This window comes from Eschrichtius robustus, chromosome 3 (assembly GCF_028021215.1).
Source record: "Eschrichtius robustus isolate mEscRob2 chromosome 3, mEscRob2.pri, whole genome shotgun sequence".
Classification (NCBI taxonomy): domain Eukaryota; kingdom Metazoa; phylum Chordata; class Mammalia; order Artiodactyla; family Eschrichtiidae; genus Eschrichtius; species Eschrichtius robustus.
Window position 1 is genome coordinate 137576220 of NC_090826.1, and position 22753 is coordinate 137598972.

Here is a 22753-nt window from a genome sequence, read left to right on the forward strand (position 1 = left end):
TCTTTTTCCTAATCTGTTTATGAAAACTCAATAAATAGGTGACATTCATGATTGCCCAGCGTATGCACATTGTAAAGACATTAACCTTTTATGCCATAGCATCTTCATCATTAGGTGATGGTTTTAAATTAATCAGCATTGTATACTGGATTTTTAAAAAAAGATTCTACATTAATCTGTTAAGTAAAATAGAATTAAGGGTGGAATACAGTGAGTAGAAAGAAATAATTTTCTTTCACTGAAAGCCCTATTAGATTAATGGTAGAAAGAATGACTCATGGGGACTATCTTAGTTGGCTTCTCACTCAAATAATAATTGGAGGTGTAGTAATGTGGTCTTCTCTCAGCCTTTTAAAAGTTAAATGAAAAAAAAAGATACTACATCTGGCAGAAGTGAAGGTCAAAACCTGATGATCTGTCCTTGGCTACGTGAGCTCATATCTTATGCAGTCAGTGAGACCATCGCTGTCACTCAGGAGAACTTCTCCATTAAAATCAGCTACCTGCAGTTGAAAAAGGCTTTGCACTCTTCTGCCCACGTGATCTAGGGCCAGTGTCACCTGCCTTTTTAATTATGCCAGAGTATCAGTACAAGGATTTCATATTATTAGCATTTAAGAATTTGGACATAGAACAGGGAAAAGAGTGGTAAGAACCATATTTTTTGATGTATATTCAGCTAGCATCTCCCTTGTGTGACCAAGAGCAAATTGTTTGACCTCTTCTAAGGCCTGTGGTGCCTTTTATATGATAATGAAATACCACACAAATATTTTAAGATCCTTTCAGGTTTGCAGATTAAAAGGTATCATGTACTAAGAACCAATTTGTTAATATTTTGGTGCCTAAATTCATAATGGAAAAAAATCTTTGCAGCATTAGAAAGGAGTACAGTTAGGAAATAGCCTCTAGAAGTTATATAAATATGCCTAGTAAAGTCTTTTCCATTGTGCATTTCTCCCTGCCTTCCCCCACTTTATTCTATACTTTAAAAATAAATAAATAAAAGCCTACCCTGATAGGCATTAGTAAAGAGTAATTATGTTGTTTTACTTGTACCTTTTGCTCACCACCATTTCCATAATATGGGTTTTAGGCGCATTTTGTTTCACCAGAGGCAGGAAGAATTTTATTTTTTTAAACAACTAATAGGCTCCAAAGCTCCCCTTCATCTATGATGCTGTTATTCTTAGAGTCCTAGAAATGAGAGCTAGAAAATTTCAATTAAATTCATCTAGTTCATCTCCCCTGACAATGAAAAAACGTCTTTCACATTATATGATACTTTTTGAGGCTTCCATGATAACCTCTGGGAGACTATCCAATAGACTAATAGACCTCACTTAGGGGGAGTGTTATCTTTCTTAGTTTTGACCCTTCATTTCTCATTATTTTATCCCTTAAAGCCATCTTCCTTAATAGTCATACTCTGTGAACTTGAGTAAGATCAGCAGTCTCTTCTAGTCATAAGAAAATCAACATATACCTCATTAGCAGGAACTAAGGTGGTCTACAGAAGTGCGTATTTCAGATACTAAATTTTTCCTCTTTAAACACCAGATTTGGTTTTATTTTAATAATGTTGAGGTTTTTTTCCTTCAGATGTATTACATATTTTCCCTTTCTTTTTTTTTTTTAAATTTTTTTAAAATTTATTTATTATTTATTTATTTATGGCTGTGTTGTGTCTTCTTTTCTGTGCGAGGGCTTTCTCTAGTAGTGGCAAGTGGGGGCCACTCCTCATCGCGGTGTGCGGGCCTCTCACTATCGCGGCCTCTTCTGTTGTGGAGCACAGGCTCCAGACGCGCAGGCTCAGTAGTTGTGGCTCACGGGCCTAGTTGCTCCGCGGCATGTGGGATCTTCCCAGACCAGGGCTCGAACCCGTGTCCCCTGCATTGGCAGGCAGATTCTCAAGCACTGCGCCACCAGGGAAGCCCCTTCCCTACTTTCTTGAGTGAATTGGAATTTGCTTAATAATTCAGGTTAATCATTACTAGCATTTAGCAAATATATATTAAGTAGCCCATTGTGTGCCAAGCATTGAAGAAATACAAAGATGAGCTCAGTAATATTTGCCTTTAGGAGTTAAGACTCAATAAGGGATATAAAATAGGAATAGAACTAATTATTGGTCAAAACAGAGAAAAACAGTAGTATAAACAAAACATCTTAGGTAATCAGAAGTGAGAGACTAACTCCTATTAGAGAAATCAAGAATGGTTTTCAAAACCATTGGTATTCAAAATAAATAGTGTAGGGACAACTGAGTGGCCATTTGGAAAAAAAGATAAAATTAGATGTAAGGTGTATCTGCTACCTTACACAAGCGTAAACTCCAAATGGATTAGGGATCTAAGTGTAATAAATAAATAAATAAATAAACGATACAACTACTAGAAGAAAACATAGAGGAATGCCTCTTTAACCTTAAAAAATATTCTTCTGTAATGAATGGTTACTGAAAAGCCAGAGGCCAAAAAAAAATTTTTTTTTAAGTGCATGGCAAAAAACATCATAACAAAGTTAAAAAACAGGGACTTCCCCGGTGGCGCAGGGGTTGAGAATCTGCCTGCCAATGCAGGGGACACGGGTTCAAGCCCTGGTCTGGAAAGATCCCACATGCCACGGAGCAACTAAGCCCGTGCGCCACAGCTACTGAGCCTGCGCGTCCGGAGCCTGTGCTCCGCAACAGAAGAGGCCGCGATAGTGAGAGGCCCGCGCACCGCGATGAAGAGTGGCCCCCGCTTGCCACAACTAGAGAAAGCCCTCGCACAGAAACGAAGACCCAACACAGCCAAAAATAAATAATAAATAAATAAATAAAAACTGATTGATGGTTGAGCCATTTGGTAAATTTATTAAAAAAAAAAAAACTAGTAAAAATTGTTCTGAACATATAAAAACAATGTTCATACTCACTTATAATCAGAGAAATGCAAATTAAAACAACATAGAGATACTACCTCACCTTTTAGGCTAGCAAAAACTATAGACTATGACAAATTAAGTTGACCAGGTTATGGGAAACAGACACTCTCATACATTGTTGATGGGAATGCAAACTGGTACAGCCTTTCTAGAGGGGATTTTGGCAAAGCTACGCATGCATTTACCTTTCCACCCAGCAATCCCACTTTTAGCTGTCTACCTTCAAAATACAACCTCCATCAGTATGAAAATACACACATACAAGGTATTCCTTGCAGCATTGTTTGTAATTGCAAAATACTGGAAACAACCTAAATGCCCACTCGTAAGAAATTAACTACATCGACTACGTATGCAAGGTAGAGTAATGGCCTCTCAAAGATGTACACATCCTAATATGCAGAATCTATGAACATGCAGTCATACATAGCAAAAGAGACTGTTGCAGATGTGATTAAGGCTAAAGACCTCAAGGTGGGAAGAATATCCTAGATCATCCAGGTGGGTTCATTCTAGTCACATGAGACCTTAGAAATTGAGAACCTTTCAGAGAGATGCAATATTGTTGGCTTTGAAGATGGAGGAAGGGAACCATGAGCCAAGGAATGTGAGTGGCCTTTAGAAGTTGGAAAAGGCAAAGAACGCATTATCCCATAGAGCCTTCAGAAAGGAATACAGCCCTGCTGACACCTTGATTTTAGCCAGATGAGACCTGTGTTGGACTTCTGACCTACAGAACTATAAGATAATAAATTTGTACTGTTTAAGCCACCATGTTTGTGGTAATTTGTTACAGTGGCAATAGAAAACTGCCAGTGATAAAGCTGGTGAAATTAGAATTAAGTCTGTAATTTCAGTCAGTATGTTACCCACCAGGGTTCTTGGCCTGCTTAATTAATAGAAATTGATAAGAGCCCGGACAAGAAATTCAGGCAGTGGTTTATTGGGGCCCCTTCTGCAGCAGGAGGGAGCGAAAACAAACAACAGGTTCCCTTGCTCGCTCCCTGGGGGGAGGCGAGCTGACTCCTTATATGGGATGAGGGTAGGAGTGGGTACAGGGGTCGGGCTGGAGGGGTGGCTTAGGTGGTCTGCCCACTCCTTTGGTGGTGCTGTGTGCAGGGTGCTTTTGCTCCCAGATCCTCAGAAGTGGCATTTGGGTTTTTGGTCTTTTTGTATCTTGTTCATAATTTTCCCCAACTGCACATGTACACAATTATTTTTAGTTCCTTTGTATTTTGTTGCTGGAGGAGACGTTTGTCCAGGTGCAAGCACTACAGCAAAGGGTCCCAGGTCCCAGGTCCCAGCCTGTATCAAGTGTGGTACCTATGTTCATTCCTAGTTTTCATAATTATACTATGGTTACATACGATGTTAATGTGAGACAAAGCTGGGCAAAGGAAAACTCTGTACTATTTTTCCAAATATAAAGGAAAAAATATCAGAGATTCCTTCCCTGCTCAAGATCCCTCCCCCACTCACCTCATTAACATCTTGAAGTTAGTTGCCTTTCTTTCCTGCTATTCCTTTGTGAATTTCCAACTAGGCTTTTAACTCATGTTAAAAGTACAGACTTGTTCACAAAAATTTTTAGCAGATTTATTCTTAATAGATACAAACGGGAAACATCCCAAAAGTCCATCAGTTGGGAATGGATAAACCAATTTTGGTACATCCATACAGTGGAATAAAAAGGAACAACTACTGATACATACACCAACATGGATAAATTTCAAAAACAGTATGCTAAGTGAAAGAAGACTCCCTACTGCATAATTCCATTTATATGGAATCAGATTAGTGGTTTCTAGGGGCTGAGGGAGGAGGAAGGGATTGACTATAAAGGGGCACGAATAAATTTTTTTCCATTTATTTATTTATTTATTTTTGGCTGCATTGGGTCTTCGTTGCTGTGCACGGGCTTTCTCTAGTTGCGGTGAGCAGGGGCTACTCTTTGTTGTGGTGTGCAGGCTTCTCATTGAGTTGGCTTCTCTTGTTGCAGAGCACAGGCTCTAGGCACGTGGGCTTCAGTAGTTGTGGCTCATGGGCTCAGCAGTTGTGACTCATGGGCTCTAGAGCACAGGCTCAGTAGTTGTGGTGCACGGGCTTAGTTGCTCCGTGGCATGTGGGATCTTCCCAGACCAGGGCTCAAACCCGTGTCCCCTGCATTGGCAGGCAGATTCTTAACCACTGCTCCACCAGGGAAGCCCCACAAATAAATTTTTTGAGTGATAGAAATGTTCTGTATCTCAATTGTGGTAGTATACGTCTGTCAAAACTCATCAAGCTATACACCTAAAATAGGAAAGGAAAAATAGTGAATTTTTCCTTTTATAAAGTATACTTCAATGAACCTAACTTTTTAATAGAAAAGATATATTTGAAACATAATATATAAAAGTTGAAAATAAAAAGTTTAAAAAATTTTAACAAGAAAATAATCAAAGGAAATCTGGCATAACAGTGTTCTAGCAAGTGAAAATGAATCTTTAAGACAAAGACTATCATTAGGGATAGAAGAGGTGTGCTTAATATCGTCTGTTTGGTCCCCTAGTAAATCAGCATATCAGTAAGTTATATTATGATGTTATATATAACAAGTATAACATATGTTATATCACATAATATACATATTTTACTTTTATATTTTAATATAACCTAATAATGTCAATATGTTAGCATTGTTTAGATCTGATTAACGGGTATATGTTTACTGTATTAACTTCTGTGCTTTTGTATGTTTAAGAGTTTCATAATAAAAGTTTCACTTCATTTAACAAAAGTATCATTGGATGCTTCTAAAAATGGAGATCACTGCTTCATATCAAAGAGTCTGATTTATCAGCTCTGGGCTAGAAAAACAATTGTAATTTATGATAGAACCTTTTCTTTTCCCCTGTGATGCTTAAATTTGCAAACATAGACAAAACAAAAAACCCAAAATCAAAAAGCCCCACTAGAGATTACTCACATTGAAACTGCTTATTAACTAGAAAGCACTTTGTAACTGTTTGTGGTTTTGTTATTATTCTTGTTACCTAGAGTTTCCCCTTCTGTTTAGACTTTCAATAACTGGAAGATAAACTAAGTAAAATATGATAACTGAAAAGTAGAGTTTGACATTTTCAGTTACCCTTCCTTTTCCTTTTTCCTTGTTTTCTACAATTAGATTTTAGTCATCATTTATCAAACATCTGTAAGTTCCTAAGTTATATTAAGAAAACAAGGGAGGGAATAATTTATATATGGCACAGCCTTTCTTCTCAGGTAATTACAATCCATAATAATGTGAACTGCTAAAATATGCAAAATACACAGGTTAAGTTAGTAATTAAACTATAACTTAAAAAGCAAGAATAAAAACAATTCTCACCTGCGTTCTTTCTAGCTGACAAGGTGACATTTTCTTAGTGTGAGTCATATAACATTTTAAGGAACTGCTATTAAAATTACTTAATCACCTAAAATTGTTTAATCCCTTGTGTGGTCACTGATATGGAAAAGTCTCAAACAGAATTAAAGCAGGGTTCTGTTGCACATCACTGTGTTTTTGTGTGAAAGGTGATGACATGTTTCTCTGCCTCTTCTCCATGTCTTAAGGGAACAGCAGCAGCCCTAGGATGCTGGCAAGTCAGTGTCTCTGATTACCACCACTGAGGCTTCTTAGAGCAGTTGCATAGCAGCAGTTTTATTTCAGTTACCAATCATGCCCTGATAGCCAAGTTCAGCCTTTCGGGGGTTACTCCAATTTGCAGGTGGTGAACAACTTTTATTGTTATCTTAACATTTACCAAGCTCTAGAGAAAGACACCATTTGGCTTTTTCTCTTTCACTGGCAGTTGCTAATTTTAAGCCTTATTTTGACCAAAAATAGTGAGTACCAACTACTTAAAGTAAGTCATTTTAGTTGTATCAATTGCTATGACGATATAGTTGTTTAAAATGATACGCTTTTTATTATTTTTAAGAATTGTAGATGGTAGCAACAGCAATCCAAAGGAGAATTGTATGAAGTAGGATTTGTTTGGAGGGTTTTATTTGTGTTCTTTCAGATTAGGTTGGTATCAGAAGGGTGAAATCAAGTTTATTTGCGGTCTTCTCCTTTGTTTCCATTTATGATACAGGATTTTTAGGGTACATTTATAGGAGCATCATTTACCCTTCAAATTAACATAAGACATAGATGTCATAACTTTTTGTGAAAGAGAGAAACATTTTCCTAATTGGCATCCATCTATTTTTAAATTTTATATTTGGGTTTTTCTTCTCAGTGACCACAGAATCAGTTACATATAAAAGTAATTTCAAAAGGATTTCAATTTTACTCTAGTTTAATTATAGAGATAGGAGCCTTAGGAGCAAATTTTTCTAAGTTACATGGTTTGTTTTCCTTTTTTCTCTCATATTTTTGAATTGTTATACTGCATTTTTGCCTCTTTGTGGTATATAATTCTATAATAAGATGTGTGTAGAAATTAAGTATAGTACACATGGGGGAAATGCATTATATTATAGTGCCTAGAGTATTTGAAGAGAAATTAGAATGTGGAGAATTAGTACAGTATCATGGTTAAAAAGCAAGCGTTCCAGAGTCAGACTGCCTGAACTTGAAGTTGTACTTTGCGACTTAGCAGCTGTGTGACTTGGGAAAAGTCAGATAGCTTCTCTGTATCTCTGCTATTGATATATAGTTGATGAAGAAAATGAACTCTTCATATATTGTGCATTCGTGCTCAAAATTACATTAAATTTTCATAGGTAAAAGTATTTCTCTCAGAAAAGCAAATGCTTATTTATTTATGACTGCTTTGAATGGTCTTGTCTCTCATTGTTGATTTCCTTAGAAGTCAGAGTGAAAGGTGAGGTCCTTACAGTGGCCTACAGGATCTGCACACTGTACCCCCTACCCCAGTACCGGGACCAACACCAGCCTGCTACCTCTCTGACCTCATTTCCTACAACCCTTCTTACTGCTTTCTCCATTCCAGCCACACTGACTTCTTGGCTCTTTCTTGATCACACTAGGCATGCTTTTGCCTTAAAGCCTTTGCTGAGCCGAGTCCTGTTGCCTAGAATGCTTTTCCCTTCCAGTTATCTGCTAACTCAAGGCTAACTCACCTCCTCTTCTTTACTCAATATAATCCTTCTCCATAAGGTCTACCATGACCACTTTGTATTCCCAACCCTCTTTACGCAGCTCTGTTTTTCTACAGTGCTTGTCTTTTGCTAATTTATTTTGTTCTTTGTTTATTGTCTATCTCCTTCCACTGGTATATAAGATTAATGAAAGCAAAGATTTTTGTTTGTTCACTGATTATCTCAAGTGCCTCAAGTGTCTGGCAAATAACTATATACACAAATGAAACTTTTTAAGTACTAACAATATACTGGGTTTAAATTCTAACTCCTCACCTATTAACTGTGTTACCTAAAGCAAGTTACTGAATACCTGCTTTGTGGAGTTGTTACATGGATTAAATGGTATCACATATTGGAAAGCACCTGGCCAGTGCTTGATAGCCAGGAAGCCTTCAGTAAATTCATTCAGCCAACAAATGTTTATTGAACACTTAGGATATACCAAGTATCATTTATAGGCACTGGCATACATCACAGAACAAAATAGCCCCAAATCCCAGATATTGTGGAATTTATTTCTAGTTTCCTTCCCTTCCTTTGTGGTGGTAGTTTCTGGGAGGAAAGACTCATGATTTCACCTAGCCTGTTCAGTAGTCTCTCATCCTAGATTTATATTCAATTAATACTTATAGGTACCCATTTTCCATTATTTTAAAACTACTTTTGCATTCAGTTATCTTATTCTTTGGGATGGCCTTAGGAAGAGGATTTTTTAATCCTCATTTTACAGATAAGCAATCTGAAACTTAGAAGCTGTGACTTGTCCAAGGTCATTCAGCTAGGAGAAATTGGAGCCAGGATTTGAAGCCACACTTCCTGATTGAGTTCCCTGTTCTTTCCGTGGTGGCAGTTGTAGCAGAAACACCATGATGGCTTTTATTCATTTCACTGCCTATGTTATTTCAGTTCTACAAACATATATTGAGCCCCTACTAAATGCCAGATATCAGCCCTGCCTTGGGGATGCAAAAATTGTTTAGTCCCTGTCCTGTGGAGTTCAGAGTTTAGCAGGGAAGTCTGTTGACACATCAGTGGGTATGCAGTGTGCTAAATGTAAGGCTGGCTCTATTTATAGATTCTTGGAAACACATAGGAGGGGCACCTAATCTAGAGCAGGGTCAGGACATGCCAAACTAGACACCTTAGAAGAGATCATGCCTGAGCTGAGTCTGAAAGGATGACTTAACCAGGGAAAAGGAAGGGAATATGAACAGTAGCATAGATTCATGATGACTGTAGAGAATTGGAGGCTTTTAGATTTGCTGGCGTGTAAAGCATGAAGTAGGGAATGGTCAGGGGTCGGCTAGAGCAGTTAGTAGCTACCAGATGATACCGTATTCTACAGGTAGAACTCTTACCAGGACCACTCTTTTAGGTACCTTTAGGTCAAGTATCCACCCTGGTCTACTCAGCTATAGCCAGGGCTATTCATGGTACAGAGCATACTGACCTGTATGTAAGGAATTGCTCAGAAGGGGCCCGTGGGAAAGAAGGCATACCATACGCTCTGAGGCTTCCCAGAGGGAATAATGTTGCTGGAAGGCTCAGTGCATGGTTGGTCCAGGCAGAGGCATAGTAAAAGCCAAGCCAAGCTTGGAGATAGTGAATATTTAGTGGCATCAGCCCATTCAGCTATGTGGTCTTCCTGGACAGCCTGATCACGGGACCACATTTTAAACATTGATTCAGTTTTGATTTTGGATAGCTGATCATTAAGAGAATGGAGGTTATTGGTGATTGAATAGCTTCAGATCATTGGTCCGGGAGTCTTGGTTGAATAGAGAGAAATGCAGGGTCACGGAGAAAAATGGGGTGGTCAAGGAACTAGCGGTTTCTATGAGGTTGGAGAGTAGATGTATTTGGAGAAAGACATACCTGGTCAGGAAGAAAAGTCAGAAAGAAGAGTATTACTGTCTAAGGTGTCTGAGGTGAGGGATCTGAATAATGATAATATCTAGGGCGTGGTTCTAGGAGTGACTGGCTGGAGAGGAGGTTAAAGGTTATTGGAGTTAAGGAATTGTGAAGCTAGCATATGAGATGGATCACTACGCAGTTATTTACTAGCATGGTGTTAGGAGCTAAGAGACAGAGAAATATTGCAAGCTGGGGGCTAAAGTCCTTAATGAATAAAGGAAAGTGAAAGAGATTAATACATGAGAACGGCAAAGAGTGTGATAAAGGGTATTAAATCAAGGTCATATAAACCTCAAAGAATATGCTTTACTCCAAACCATTATTTTATGGAATAAAGGTTTGGAAGCAGTCGTAATAAGCTAGGAAAATCCCAGCTCCTCTTTCTGGTACCATTGAATATTGGGTAGGGAGAATGGAAAACGTCTGTCAAATAGGGCTGTAAGCTAAACAGTCTTCTCGGGTGAAAACCATGTTTCAGTTGTATCAAGGAAATGAAAACAGAATTTTGTAGTAGATTCTACTACCTCCATGAAATATCACTGACCACTTACGGCAGTCTTACACTTTCCCTTATCTATATTCCTTAAACAACCATAATTTTATGTATATACTTCTGAGGTATTTACTGAGCACTTATTAAGCTTTAGACACTGTGGTCAGTGTTAAGATAGATATAGCATTATACCTTTCCTCAAAAGTTTAAGGGCCAAAGGGAGCAATAATTATACACGAATAGCTGGACAAATCACGTTTCCAATCTTATTTTTCACTACTACTAATCATTTACCCACCAAACTAAATCTACTTAATGTATACCCTGTGTATTGTTACCTCCATGACGTTTTTCATGCTATGCTCCATACAATACCCTTGCTACTCAACACCCCCAAACCCAAATCATGTCTACCCTTTGGGACCTAGCATATACCACTTCTTCCATACAATTTCCCTTTGTTTTGACGAACTCCTGAAATAATTCCCTATGTACCTCTCTAAAATAATACCATGTTTCATCAATTCTAAAATGCACATTTTTTCACATTTTAACATCTCTGGAGATTACTGGGGTTTTTTTCCCCAATAAAAATTGAATTTTATTGAATTTTTTTTTTATACAGCAGGCTCTTATTAGTTATCCATTTTATACATATTGGTGTATATATGTCAATCCCAATTGCCCAATTCATCACACCACCACCCTCCCCCCGCCACTTTCCCCCCTTGGTGTCCATATGTTTGTTCTCTGCATCTGTGTCTCAATTTCTGCCCTACAGACCAGTTCATCTGTACCATTTTTCTAGGTTCCACATATATGCGTTAATATACAATATTTCTTTATCACTTTCTGACTTACTTCACTCTGTATGACAGTCTCTAGATCCATCCACGTCTCTAAAAATCACCCAGTTTTGTTCCTTTTTATGGCTGAGTAGTATTCCATTGTATATATGTACCACATCTTCTTTACCCATCCATCTGTCGATGGGCATTAAGTTGCTTCCATGACCTGGCTATTGTAAATAGTGCTGCAATGAACATTGGGGTGCATGTGTCTTTTTGAGTTATGGTTTTCTCTGGATATATGCCCAGTAGTGGGATTGCTGGGTAATATGTGAATTCTATTTTTACTTTTTTAAGGAACCGCCGTACTGTTCTCCATAGTGGCTGTATCAATTAACATTCCCATCAACAGTGCAAGAGGGTACCCTTTTCTCCACACCCTCTCCAGCATTTGTTGTTTGTAGATTTTCTGATGATGCCCATTCTAACTGGTGTGACGTAATACCTCACTGTAGTTTTGATTTGCATTTCTCTAATAGTTAGTGATGTTCAGGAGATTTTCATGTGCTTCTTGGCCATCTGGATGTCTTCTTTGGGGAAATGTCTATTTAGGTCTTCTGCCCATTTTTGGATTGGGTTGTTTGTTTTTATAATATTGAGCTGCATGAGCTGTTTATATATTTTGGAGATTCATCCTTTGTCCGTTGATTCGTTTGCAAATATTTCTCCCATTGTCTTTTCGTCTTGTTTGTAGTTTCCTTTGCTGTACAAAAACTTTTAAGTTTCATTGGGTCCCATTTGTTTATTTTTGTTTTTATTTCCTTACTCTAGGAGGTGGATCAAAAAATATCTTGCTGTGATTTATGTCAGAGAGTGTTCTTCCTATGTTTTCCTCTAAGAGTTTTATACTGTCCGGTCTTACATCTAGGTCTCGAATCCATTTTGAGTTTATTTTTGTGTATGGTGTTAGGGAGTGTTCTAATTTCATTCTTTTACATGTAGCTGTCCAGTTTTCCCAGAACCACTTATTGAAGACACTGTCTTTTCTCCATTGTATATCCTTGCCTCCTTTGTCATAGGTTAGTTGACCACAGGTGCATGGGTTTATCTCTGGGCTTTCTATCCTGTTCCATTGATCTATATTTCTGTTTCTGTGCCAGTACCATATTGTCTTCATTACTGTAGCTTTGTAGTATAGTCTGAAGTCTGGGAGCCTGATTCCTCCAGCTCTGTTTTTTTTCCCTCAAGACTGTTTGGCTATTCGGGGTCTTTTGTGTCTCCATACAAATTTTAAGATTTTTTGTTTTAGTTCTGTAAAAAATGCCATTGGTAATTTGATAGCAATTGCAGTGAATCTGTAGATTGCTTTGGGTAGTATAGTCATTTTCACAATATTGATTCTTCCAATCCAAGAACATAGTATATCTCTCCATCTGTTTGTATCATCTTTAATTTCTTTCATCAGTGTCTCATAGTTTTCTGCATACAGGTCTTTTGTCTCCCTAGGTAGGTTTATTCCTAGGTATTTTATCCTTTTTGTGGCAATGGTAAATGGGAGTGTTTCCTTAATTTCTCTTTCAGATTTTTCATCGTTAGTGTATAGGAATACAAGAGATTTCTGTGCATTCATTTTGTATCCTGCAACTTTACCAAATTCATACTGTCACTTTCCTCTTTTACAGCTGTTAGCAGTTGCCTTATGTATTGAGGTGCTCCTATGTTGGGTGCATATATATTTATAATTGTTGTATCTTCTTCTTGGATTGATCCCTTGATCATTATGTAGTGTCCTTCCTTGTCTCTTGTAACATTCTTTATTTTAAAGTCTATTTTATCTGATATGAGCATTGCTACTCCAGTTTTCTTTTGTTTTCCATTTGCATGAAATATCTTTTTCCATCCCCTCACTTTCAGTCTGTATGTGTCCCTAGGTCTGAAGTGGGTCTCTTGTAGACAGCGTATATATGGGTCTTGTCTTTGTATCCATTCAGCACGCCTGTGTCTTTTGGTTGGAGGATTTAATCCATTCATGTTTAAGGTAATTATCTATATGTATGTTCCTATGACCATTTTCTTAATCGTTTGGGGTTTGTTTTTGTAGATCCTTTTCTTCTCTTGTGTTTCCCACTTTAGCATTTGTTGTAGAGCTGGTTTGGTGGTGCTGAATTCTCTTAGCTTTGCTTGTCTGTAAAGCTTTTGATTTCTCCATCAAATCTGAATGAGATCCTTGCCAGGTAGAGTAATCTTGCTTGTAGGTTTTTCCCTTTCATCACTTTAAGTATATCATGCCACTCCCTTCTGGCTTGTAGAGTTTCTGCTGAGAAATCAGCTGTTAACCTTATGGGAGTTCCCTTGTATGTTATTTGTTCTTTTTCCCTTGATGCTTTCAATAATTTTTCTTTGTCTTTAATTTTTGCCAGTTTGATTACTATGTGTCTCGGCGTGTTTCTTCCTTGGGTTTATCCTGTGTGGGACTTGCTGCGCTTCCTGGACTTGTGTGGCTATTTCCTTTCCCATGTTAGGGATGTTTTCACCTATAATCTCTTCAAATATTTTCTCTGGTCCTTTCTCTCTCTCTTCTCCTTCTGGGACCCCTATAATGCGAATGTTGTTGTGTTTAATGTTGTCCCAGAGGTCTCTTAGGCTGTCTTCATTTCTTTTCATTCTTTTCTCTTTATTCTGTTCTGCAGCAGTGAATTCCACCATTCTGTCTTCCAGGACACTTCTCCGTTCTTCTGCCTCTGTTATTCTGCTATTGGTTCCTTCTAGTGCAGTTTTCATTTCAGTTTTATTGTATTGTTCATCTCTGTTTGTTTGTTCTTTAATTCTTCTAGGTCTTTGTTAAACATTTCTTGCATCTTCTCGATCTTTGCCTCCATTCTTTTTCCCAGGTCCTGGATCATCTTCACTATCATTATTCTGAATTCTTTTTCTGGAAGGTTGCCTATCTCCACTTCATTTAGTTGTTATTCTGGGGTTTTATCTTGTTCCTTCATCTGGTACATAGCCCTCTGCCTTTTCATCTTGTCTATCTTTCTGTGAATGTGGTTTTTGTTCCACAGGCTGCAGGATTGTAATTCTTCTTGCTTCTGCTGTCTGCCTTCTGGTGGATTAGGCTATCTAAGGGGCTTATGCACATTTCCTGATGGGAGGGACTGGTGGTGGGTAGAGCTGGCTCTTGCTCTGGTGGGCAGAGCTCAGTAAAACTTTAATCCGCTTGTCTGCTGATGGGTGGGGCTGGGATCCCTCCCTGTTAGTTGTTTGGCCTGAGGCATCCCAACACTGGAGCCTACCCGGACTCTTTGGTGGGGCTAATGGCGGACTCTGGGAGGGCTCACACCAAGGAGTACTTCCCAGAACTTCTGCTGCCAGTGTCCTTGTCCTCACAGTGAGACACAGCCACCCCCTGCCTCTGCAGGAGACCCTCCAACACCAGCAGGTAGGCCTGGTTCAGTCTCCTATGGGTTCACTGCTCCTTCCCCTGGCACCCGATGCGCACACTACTTTGTGTGTGCCCTCCAAGAGTGGAGTCTCTGTTTCCCCCAGTCCTGTTGAAGTCCTGTAATCAAATCCCGCTAGCCTTCAAAGTCTGATTCTCTAGGAATTCTTCCTCCCGTTGCCTGACCCCTAGGTTGGGAAGCCTGACGTGGGCCTCAGAACCTTCACGCCAGTGGGTGGACTTCTGTGGTACAAGTGTTCTCTAGTTTGTGAGTCACTGACCCAGCAGTTACGGGATTTGATTTTATTGTGATTGCGCCCCTCCTACCGTCTCATTGTGGGTTCTCCTTTGTCTTTGGATGTGGGGTATCTTTTTTGGTCAGTTCCAGTGTCTTCCTGTGGATGATTGTTCAGCAGTTAGCTGTGGTTCCAGTGCTCTCGCAAGAGGGAGTGAGAGCATGTCCTTCTACTCCGCCATCTTGAACCAGTCTCCCTCAAATTACTCTTTTATCATATGCCATTTGTCATCAGCGTTTTTGAAAGAAAGAATATATCATGGTATTCTGTGGAAAAACATGAACAACAGCTACTCTGAATCAAAAAAATAGTTCAGAAGAATGAAGATGCGTTAGGGATACCTTAACTGATTTTGTATATATTCTTTTTATGTGTACACTATGTGATATATGACAAAACCAGCCAAAGTAAGTCTTTAAAAAACTTCTTTAATACAAAATAAAAATTCTAAGTGGTAAGGCATTGTTTTATAGTTAATTGGCAGCTTTTTTCTTTGTATACATAAAATAATGGTGTGACTTACAATCACTGGTGTCCTAGATTCAAAGAAATATGATAGTGTTATTTTGTGATTAAATATGCCAGGCATTAAGAGAATGTACCTTCCTAATACATGTTGTGTCATTTATATTTGTGTTTATTTCTAATCTTATATTAAACTACAGGCTCTTTGAGGGCAGAATTTGTGTTTGTTTTATCTTTGCTTCCCTTACAACACCTAGTACGATGCTTTATAACATATACACATAAAATAAATACTTAATAAATAAGTGGATTAAAATATGAAGTATTATACAATAAGTGCCACAGGAAGGTAAAGTACTATATGAGTGAACATCTACTAGTACATTCTCAATTAACTGATTAACTGTAGTGTGTTAGAACTGTATTTATATATGGTATTTGGTCCGGTCCTTGGGCTGAATCTCAACTTAGGCCAGTGTTTTTTGAACCAACTATAAATGATCCTAATAGAATTCTATAAATTTAGGTCTGGTTTGCTGACTACATTTACGAGGAAATGTGGTGACTCATCTTGATTGAATCATAGAAAGTAGTAAATAAAGCCTTTGCCTTAGAGAACAGATGACAGTGACTTTCCCTAATGATGCTAAGATTATACAGGAGATCAGGCAAATGCCTGTCTCTAAGAAATATAGTACTTTTAAAAATAGCCCTGTTTTTTTTCCCTCCAATCAATCTCAATACACCTACAATAAAAAACAGCCTGGGGAATAAAAAACAGCTTAGGGAATTATGTCTATGTGATATTTTCTAGTTTTTACCCTTATTCTTTGGGCTATAAGTACAAGAAATAACATAAGCATTTTTCTTCAGTCAGCTAAATAGCTCTACTTCTGATTCAAATAAGTTTGTTTCCATTTTTTCTCTGGCAGTGCTTGTGTGTTTACTTGGCATGGAAAAGCACTATGGTAGTCCACACTACTGTTCAACAAATATCTCTTTCTAGATACATGATAGGATTGTACATTCTTTCCCTGTTGAGGTTAGGTGTGGTCATGTGACTTTTTTGTCCAATAAAATGAGACCACTAATGACATGAAGCTTTAAGAGCAAGTACAAAATTTACCACACTTCCTTTATCCTGAGGCAGCAACTAATAGAAGCACAAAGATGGAGCCTCCCTTAGCCTAAGTCCCTGAGTGAGGATAGCATAGTGCCAGGTCCCCGTCATATTTGACCAGCTCATAGACACATAGTACATTTTGTGCCAGTAAGATTGTGGGGTTATTAAATAAGCATAACCTAGCTTATCATGATTAATATAGTCTTCACCCCAAAACAGTGGGCTTTAGTGGTAACTAAAAGAATATAACAGATTTGATGTGCTGGTATTGGCCTAGTATTTTTTTTTCTTCCTTATGGAAATATTTATTTACACAGCTTCTCTAAGCTAATATTCATCACAAGGTGAATAGACAGAGTCAATTCCATACATCAAAATACTTTTCTTTGAATTACAGTCTTTTGTCAAGACATTTTGATATACTTCTATGAGATGTCCTTTCATCTGGCAACAATAGAATTGCCAATTCATTCTTCCATTTATTCTTTTATTCAACAAACTTTTTTGAATGCCCATTATTTGCCAGGTGCTAAGACTAGGAAGATGTTCAAGGCACTCTAGATAGTTTGGTGGAAGTGGCAGAAGGTAAGCAGGGCTAAAAACGATAAGGCAGTTTGTTCTTCTGAAGTCTAGGTGCTTCACTGATTTCATACATGATACATACCTGTTTCATTTTAAAATAGTTAAACTACATTTAAAATTTAACTTCACAAGTACCATATCCAAGGTGACATAGATCAAATTTTGCCACTGCTGAGACCACCAACATATTACCTTAGAAGTTAGAAGTTTCTTTACCATAGCTAGTATAGAAACTGTTTAAGAAATAAGAAATTAAGTGCCATCAAAAAGTTTAATTCTTGACATATATACACCATCAAGTGTAAAATAGATAGCTAGTGGGAAGCAGCTGCATAGCACAGGGAGAGCAGCTTGGTGCTTTGTGACCACCTAGAGGGGTGGGATAGGGAGGGTGGGAGGGAGACGCAAGAGGGAAGGGATATGGGGATATATGTATACATAGAGCTGATTCACTTTGTTATACAGCAGAAACTAACACAACATTGTAAAGCAATTATACTTCAATAAAGATGTTAAAAAATAAATTTAAAATTTTTTTAAAAGTTTAATTCTCCCAATTATCATAGAAGAAAAAAATTTTTATCACATTATCAGGTAGTTTCCAGCAGCTGTATTTTACAAATTAAAAAATTAAAAGCTGAATTCTGTTTCTGGTCTCCATTATAAGAATCTGAGTATCTTTTGCAAAGGCAGTGCAGATGAGTTAGGAGACAGCAAGGTTCCCTTTTGGTTCTTTTTCCCATCACTTTCTGCCTTTTCATTCTAGGGGTTCTTCAGCAAGCGCCTGAAAGGCTCCATCAAGAGGACCAAAAGCCAATCAAAGCTTGACCGAAACACGAGCTTTCGGCTTCCCTCCCTTCGCAATACAGATGACAGGTAGGAGTTCACTTGCTTAAAACAAAGAAAGCAATTTTACAGTGCATTTTGATAAGGCATTTCGGTCTTCATTAACTTTGCATCAATGATAGTTGGAAAGATCCAATACAAAATTTACTTTTTTGTCTTGCTGATATTGAGGCAAGGTACAAAATATTGGCTTAAATATCCAACCAGTTTAAAAATCTTACAATATTAGAGAGTGTGTGGATACCTAAGAACTAATTTAAGAATCGGCTGTGCTGTTTCTGTCGAATCAAGTTCTAGTGGTCAGAGGTGTATCTTTCTTTTGTAGGATGACCAAAAGGGGTGATGATGGCTGTAGCTAACATTTTTCTTTTCATATTTTCTTTTAAAATTTTATTTATTTATTTATTTATGGCTGTGTTGTGTCTTCGTTTCTGTGCGAGGGCTTTCTCTAATTGCGGCAAGCGGGGGCCACTCTTCATCGCGGTGCGCGGGCCTCTCACTATCGCGGCCTCTCTTGCTGCGGAGCATAGGCTCCAGACGCGCAGGCTCAGTAGTTCTGGCTCACGGGCCCAGTTGCTCCACGGCATGTGGGATCTTCCCAGACCAGGGCTCGAACCTGTGTCCCCTGCATTGGCAGGCAGATTCTCAAACACTGCACCACCACGGAAGCCCCAGCTAACATTTTTTGAGCACTGTACTAAGTGCTTTATATGCATTATCTTATTTAATCTTAATAATAACCCTGTAAGAGAAATATTAATATTATCACCATTTTATAGATGACAAGTCTGAGGAACAGAGAAGTTAAGTAATCTTGCCCAAGGTTATACTGCTTAGTAAATAGCAAAAATGGTATTTAAACTTGGGCAATTTGGCTCTAAGAGTCCATGGTCTTCACTGCTACATTGTTCTTTGTGTATAGTATATGGACTCGGCCTCATTAATTTGCAGTCACATCTAGAAGATAGGTATGAAAAGGAGGCCTGGATTTCAATAATTAGGACTACCAGCTTAAGCAAACCTCAAATGCATGGCTTGCTAAGGATAACAACCCTCTAAAATGATTGAATGTATACTAGGACACATTTGTAATACTTCATGTCTCTACAATGTTCAAAATTTAGGAAATGGTACTTGTGTCTTGACACATCACCACCATCACCAGTATTTATTGAGTGCTTACTCTGTGCCAAGTATTTTTAATGTAGTATCTTATGTAATACAGCCCTAGATACTATTATTATCCTCATTTTACAGATAAGGAACTAAGGCAAAATAGATTGAGAAACTTGCCCAAGGTCACACAGCTAAGTAGTAGAGCTTCGATTTAAACTCATGTCTGCCTTTCATAATGATACTCTTATTTATACTTGGGTGTTTTTTTTTTTACTTTTGGTAATAAGTCCATTATTTCCAGTTATCTGCATAACAAACAGAAATATAGATTATAATCTCTATAATGGCAGATTATAGATTTGCCAGGCAGAGAATTACTCTCATTTTATATGTGAAGTAACTTGTCCCCCATACTGAGTTGATAAGAGGCTACAGCTTTATCAGTTCTTCTTATCCCTGAACCACGTTAGAGATGTTCTGTGAAATTTGCAAGTATGTTCAATTTGCGGTGTAATTGTATTGTTAAATATCTCTTTTATACCTTTTTGTTTTAAGGTAATCATTAAAAAAAGATCTTTTATTCTCATATTTTTCCCTTAGATTTTACTGTATAGCACAGGGAACTATATATATATAACTGAATCACTTTGTTGTACAGCAGAAATTAACACAACATTGTAAATCAACTATACATCAATTTAAAAAAATTACTTTTATCATTCAAACAACCATTTACATTTTATCAGTATGATGGATGAATAGTAATAATAAACACATATACAGTATGTACTATGTGCCATACACTGTTCAAAGCACTTTACATAAATGAAATCATTTAATCAACGTAACAACCCTAGTTACAGTCATGACCTCATTTTGAAGATGAGAAAACTGAAACAGAGAAATTAGTAAATTGCACAAGTTCACACAGCTTAGAAAATGGCAGTACTGCGGTTCCAATCCAAGAATTCTAGCTCTTGAGTCTACATTTTTTAATTTATGCTATATTGCCTCTCACAAAAAAGGCAGGTGGGGGGCATTTCTTTGTTTTAATTTGTAGTTACCTAATGCCTACTAAGTTGAACATCTTTTCACAAGTTTTCTTCTTCTATGACTTGCTTATTCATCCCTTTGCCATTTTTCTATTGAGCTATTTGTCCTTTTTCTTATGGTTTGGAGTAGTGCTTTATTATTACTAGGGATTGTAAGCCACTATTATGCACGTTGTTAAAATTTTCTTCCAGTCTGTTTCTTGTGTTTTTAAATCATGTCTCTAAATTATATAGAAGTTTTAGATTTTCATTTGGTCCAACATGTCAGTCTTTTTCTTTGTTGGCTTACCTGGCCAAATTTGACCAGAACACTGTACTCAAGAAGCCAGGGATCTCTTTCTCATTAAATTTCTCATTATGATGCTGTTCAAATCACTATATCTCACTTCTTCAGGAGGAGGAAATATTCTACCTGGGGTATTAGGAGGATAATGAAGTAGTGATCATGATATTTTGAATTCTTCAGGCTTTTTGATAACAACAAACCTTATCTGCACTGATTACATTTTAAAAAGATAAAATTATCCTCATGAGGTCTGAATTACTGCTTTCAGATGGCAGAAAAACAGTTGTAAATGAGTTAATTTCATCTAAAGAAAGTTATTTCATTACTACATATGATCAGTAAGCTTTTCTGTGCAAAAGAACATAGGGTATTTTAACATGCAGACTTAATTGATCAAAAAGACCCTCCAGGTTTGTCTAGCCCAATGATCTGCAAATCGTAGGCCCTGCTCTAAGGCCCTGATGGAATTTGGTACCAATGTTGCTTTGGGGATCAATTTATAATGATCCTTAAACTCAGAATTTCCTTTGTGAAGTTGTGGGGCATAGGCATAAGGAGTAAAACTTTGCCAAATAATTAATATTTTTAAGAACCAAATTTCTTGTTACACAGTAACATATCTAATTGTGACAGTTATGTACAGACTAGAAAGCCATTTGCTACCAGGGAATGTAGAGTACTAAAGACACAGCCCCAACCTCAAGGTGTCCAGTAGAAGAAGTAAATATTCAGGAAGAAATGGTATAGGGGAGGTGAGATTACTTCTTGTTAGGTGGACCAAGAAAGACCTTAGAGGGCAGTGGCCTGTGAGCTGAACCTTAAAAAAGCAGGTATTATTTGAACTGAGAAACAGACACATGGAGCGAGCATTCCTCAGAATGGAAATAATAAGCAAAAGAAGAAAACAGGAAACTACAGAGCTTGGAAAGAAATACTGAGTAGTTCATGGTATATAAAGGAGTGAGGTAGGAAATGATTGGAAAGGTAAAGTTCCAATTTTTACTTTGATAGGTAAAAAACTTTGTGTTTTTTTGTCTTAAAAATGACTCAATATAAGAAACAGAAATATGAACTCCATCTTTGATGAAACTAGGATAAATCTGAAGATAGATTACTTAAAACTAGAGGAAGATCAGACATAGTTGCCTGCAGAAGGAAATTCTGAAAAAAAGTCTATCACTTAATGATTCAGATCAGTTGCTAATTAAGAGATACTCAAAACAGTAATGGCTTAAACAAGGTAAAGTTATATTTTCCTCACCTATAAGAAGTCTGAGGGTGGGCAGTCTAGGACTAAGGGTTCAGGGCTCTTTGTGGGCTTTTTCCTCTGCCATTCTCAAGATCTTCAAGGATCTCTTTATGAACACAAGTTAGCTACTGGAGCTCTAGCCATAGCATCCATGTTTCAGGTACCAGAAAAGAGGGGCCCATAAAAGGACACCTGTCTTCCAACCAAGTTATCTCCCTTTAGAGCAATTTCCCTGAAACCTCACCCAGTGGCTTCTCATTGTCACTTTTATCTGCAAGAGAGACTGGGAAGTGTTATACATGGGTACGTTGTTGCCCCCAATAATACAGGAGTCTGTTATTAAGGAAGGAGGAAAAGACGGGCATTAGGAAGACAGCTAGCATCTCTAACGTAAGAAAGACGTTGATTTACCCACTCACCCCCAGAACTCTGGAAAGATTCAGCTCCCACCCAGCTCTAGCAGGCCAGCAGCCAGGCTTACATTCATCACACAGCAAATTTGAGAAACTGAACCAGATAAAAAGACCTACAGATACCAACATTTATGTTCCCCCATTACAATTTCAGCTGGTAATTCTACTCCTAAGTATATCCAAGAGAAATGAAAAACGTATGTCCCCATAAAAATTTGTAACATGAATGTTCATAAACATTATTTATAGTAGCCCCTAAAGTGGTAATGACCCAAATGTCCATCAACTGATGAATGGATATACAAAACATGATATATCCGTGCAATGCAATATTATTCAGTCATAAAAAGGAATGAAGTACTGATACATGCTACAACCTGGACAAACCTTGAAAACTTTATGCAAAGTGGAAGAAGCCAATCACAAAACACCATATAATGTACAATTCCATTTATGTGAAATGTCCAGAATAGGCAAATCTATGGAGACAGTAGATTAATGGTTGCCAGAGGCTGGGGATATAGGGCAGGGGAAAGTGATGAATGAAGAATGACTGCTAATAGACATAAAGTTTCTTTTTGGAGTGATGAAATGTTTTAAGCTTAGCCTGTGGTGATAATTGCACAA

The 22753-nt window shown here is 37.7% G+C and overlaps 1 protein-coding gene across 5 annotated transcripts in view; it reads left to right on the top strand.

Annotated features, from left to right (window-relative positions):
* Nucleotides 1–22753, top strand: part of RASAL2 (RAS protein activator like 2) — a 408084-nt gene that overhangs the window by 330256 nt on the left and 55075 nt on the right. For all 5 annotated transcript variants that reach the window (XM_068541303.1, XM_068541305.1, XM_068541304.1 and 2 more), the window contains one exon: nucleotides 17931–18040. In XM_068541303.1, coding sequence (XP_068397404.1) covers nucleotides 17931–18040 — 110 coding nt within the window. The remainder of the gene's footprint in view (nucleotides 1–17930; nucleotides 18041–22753) is intronic.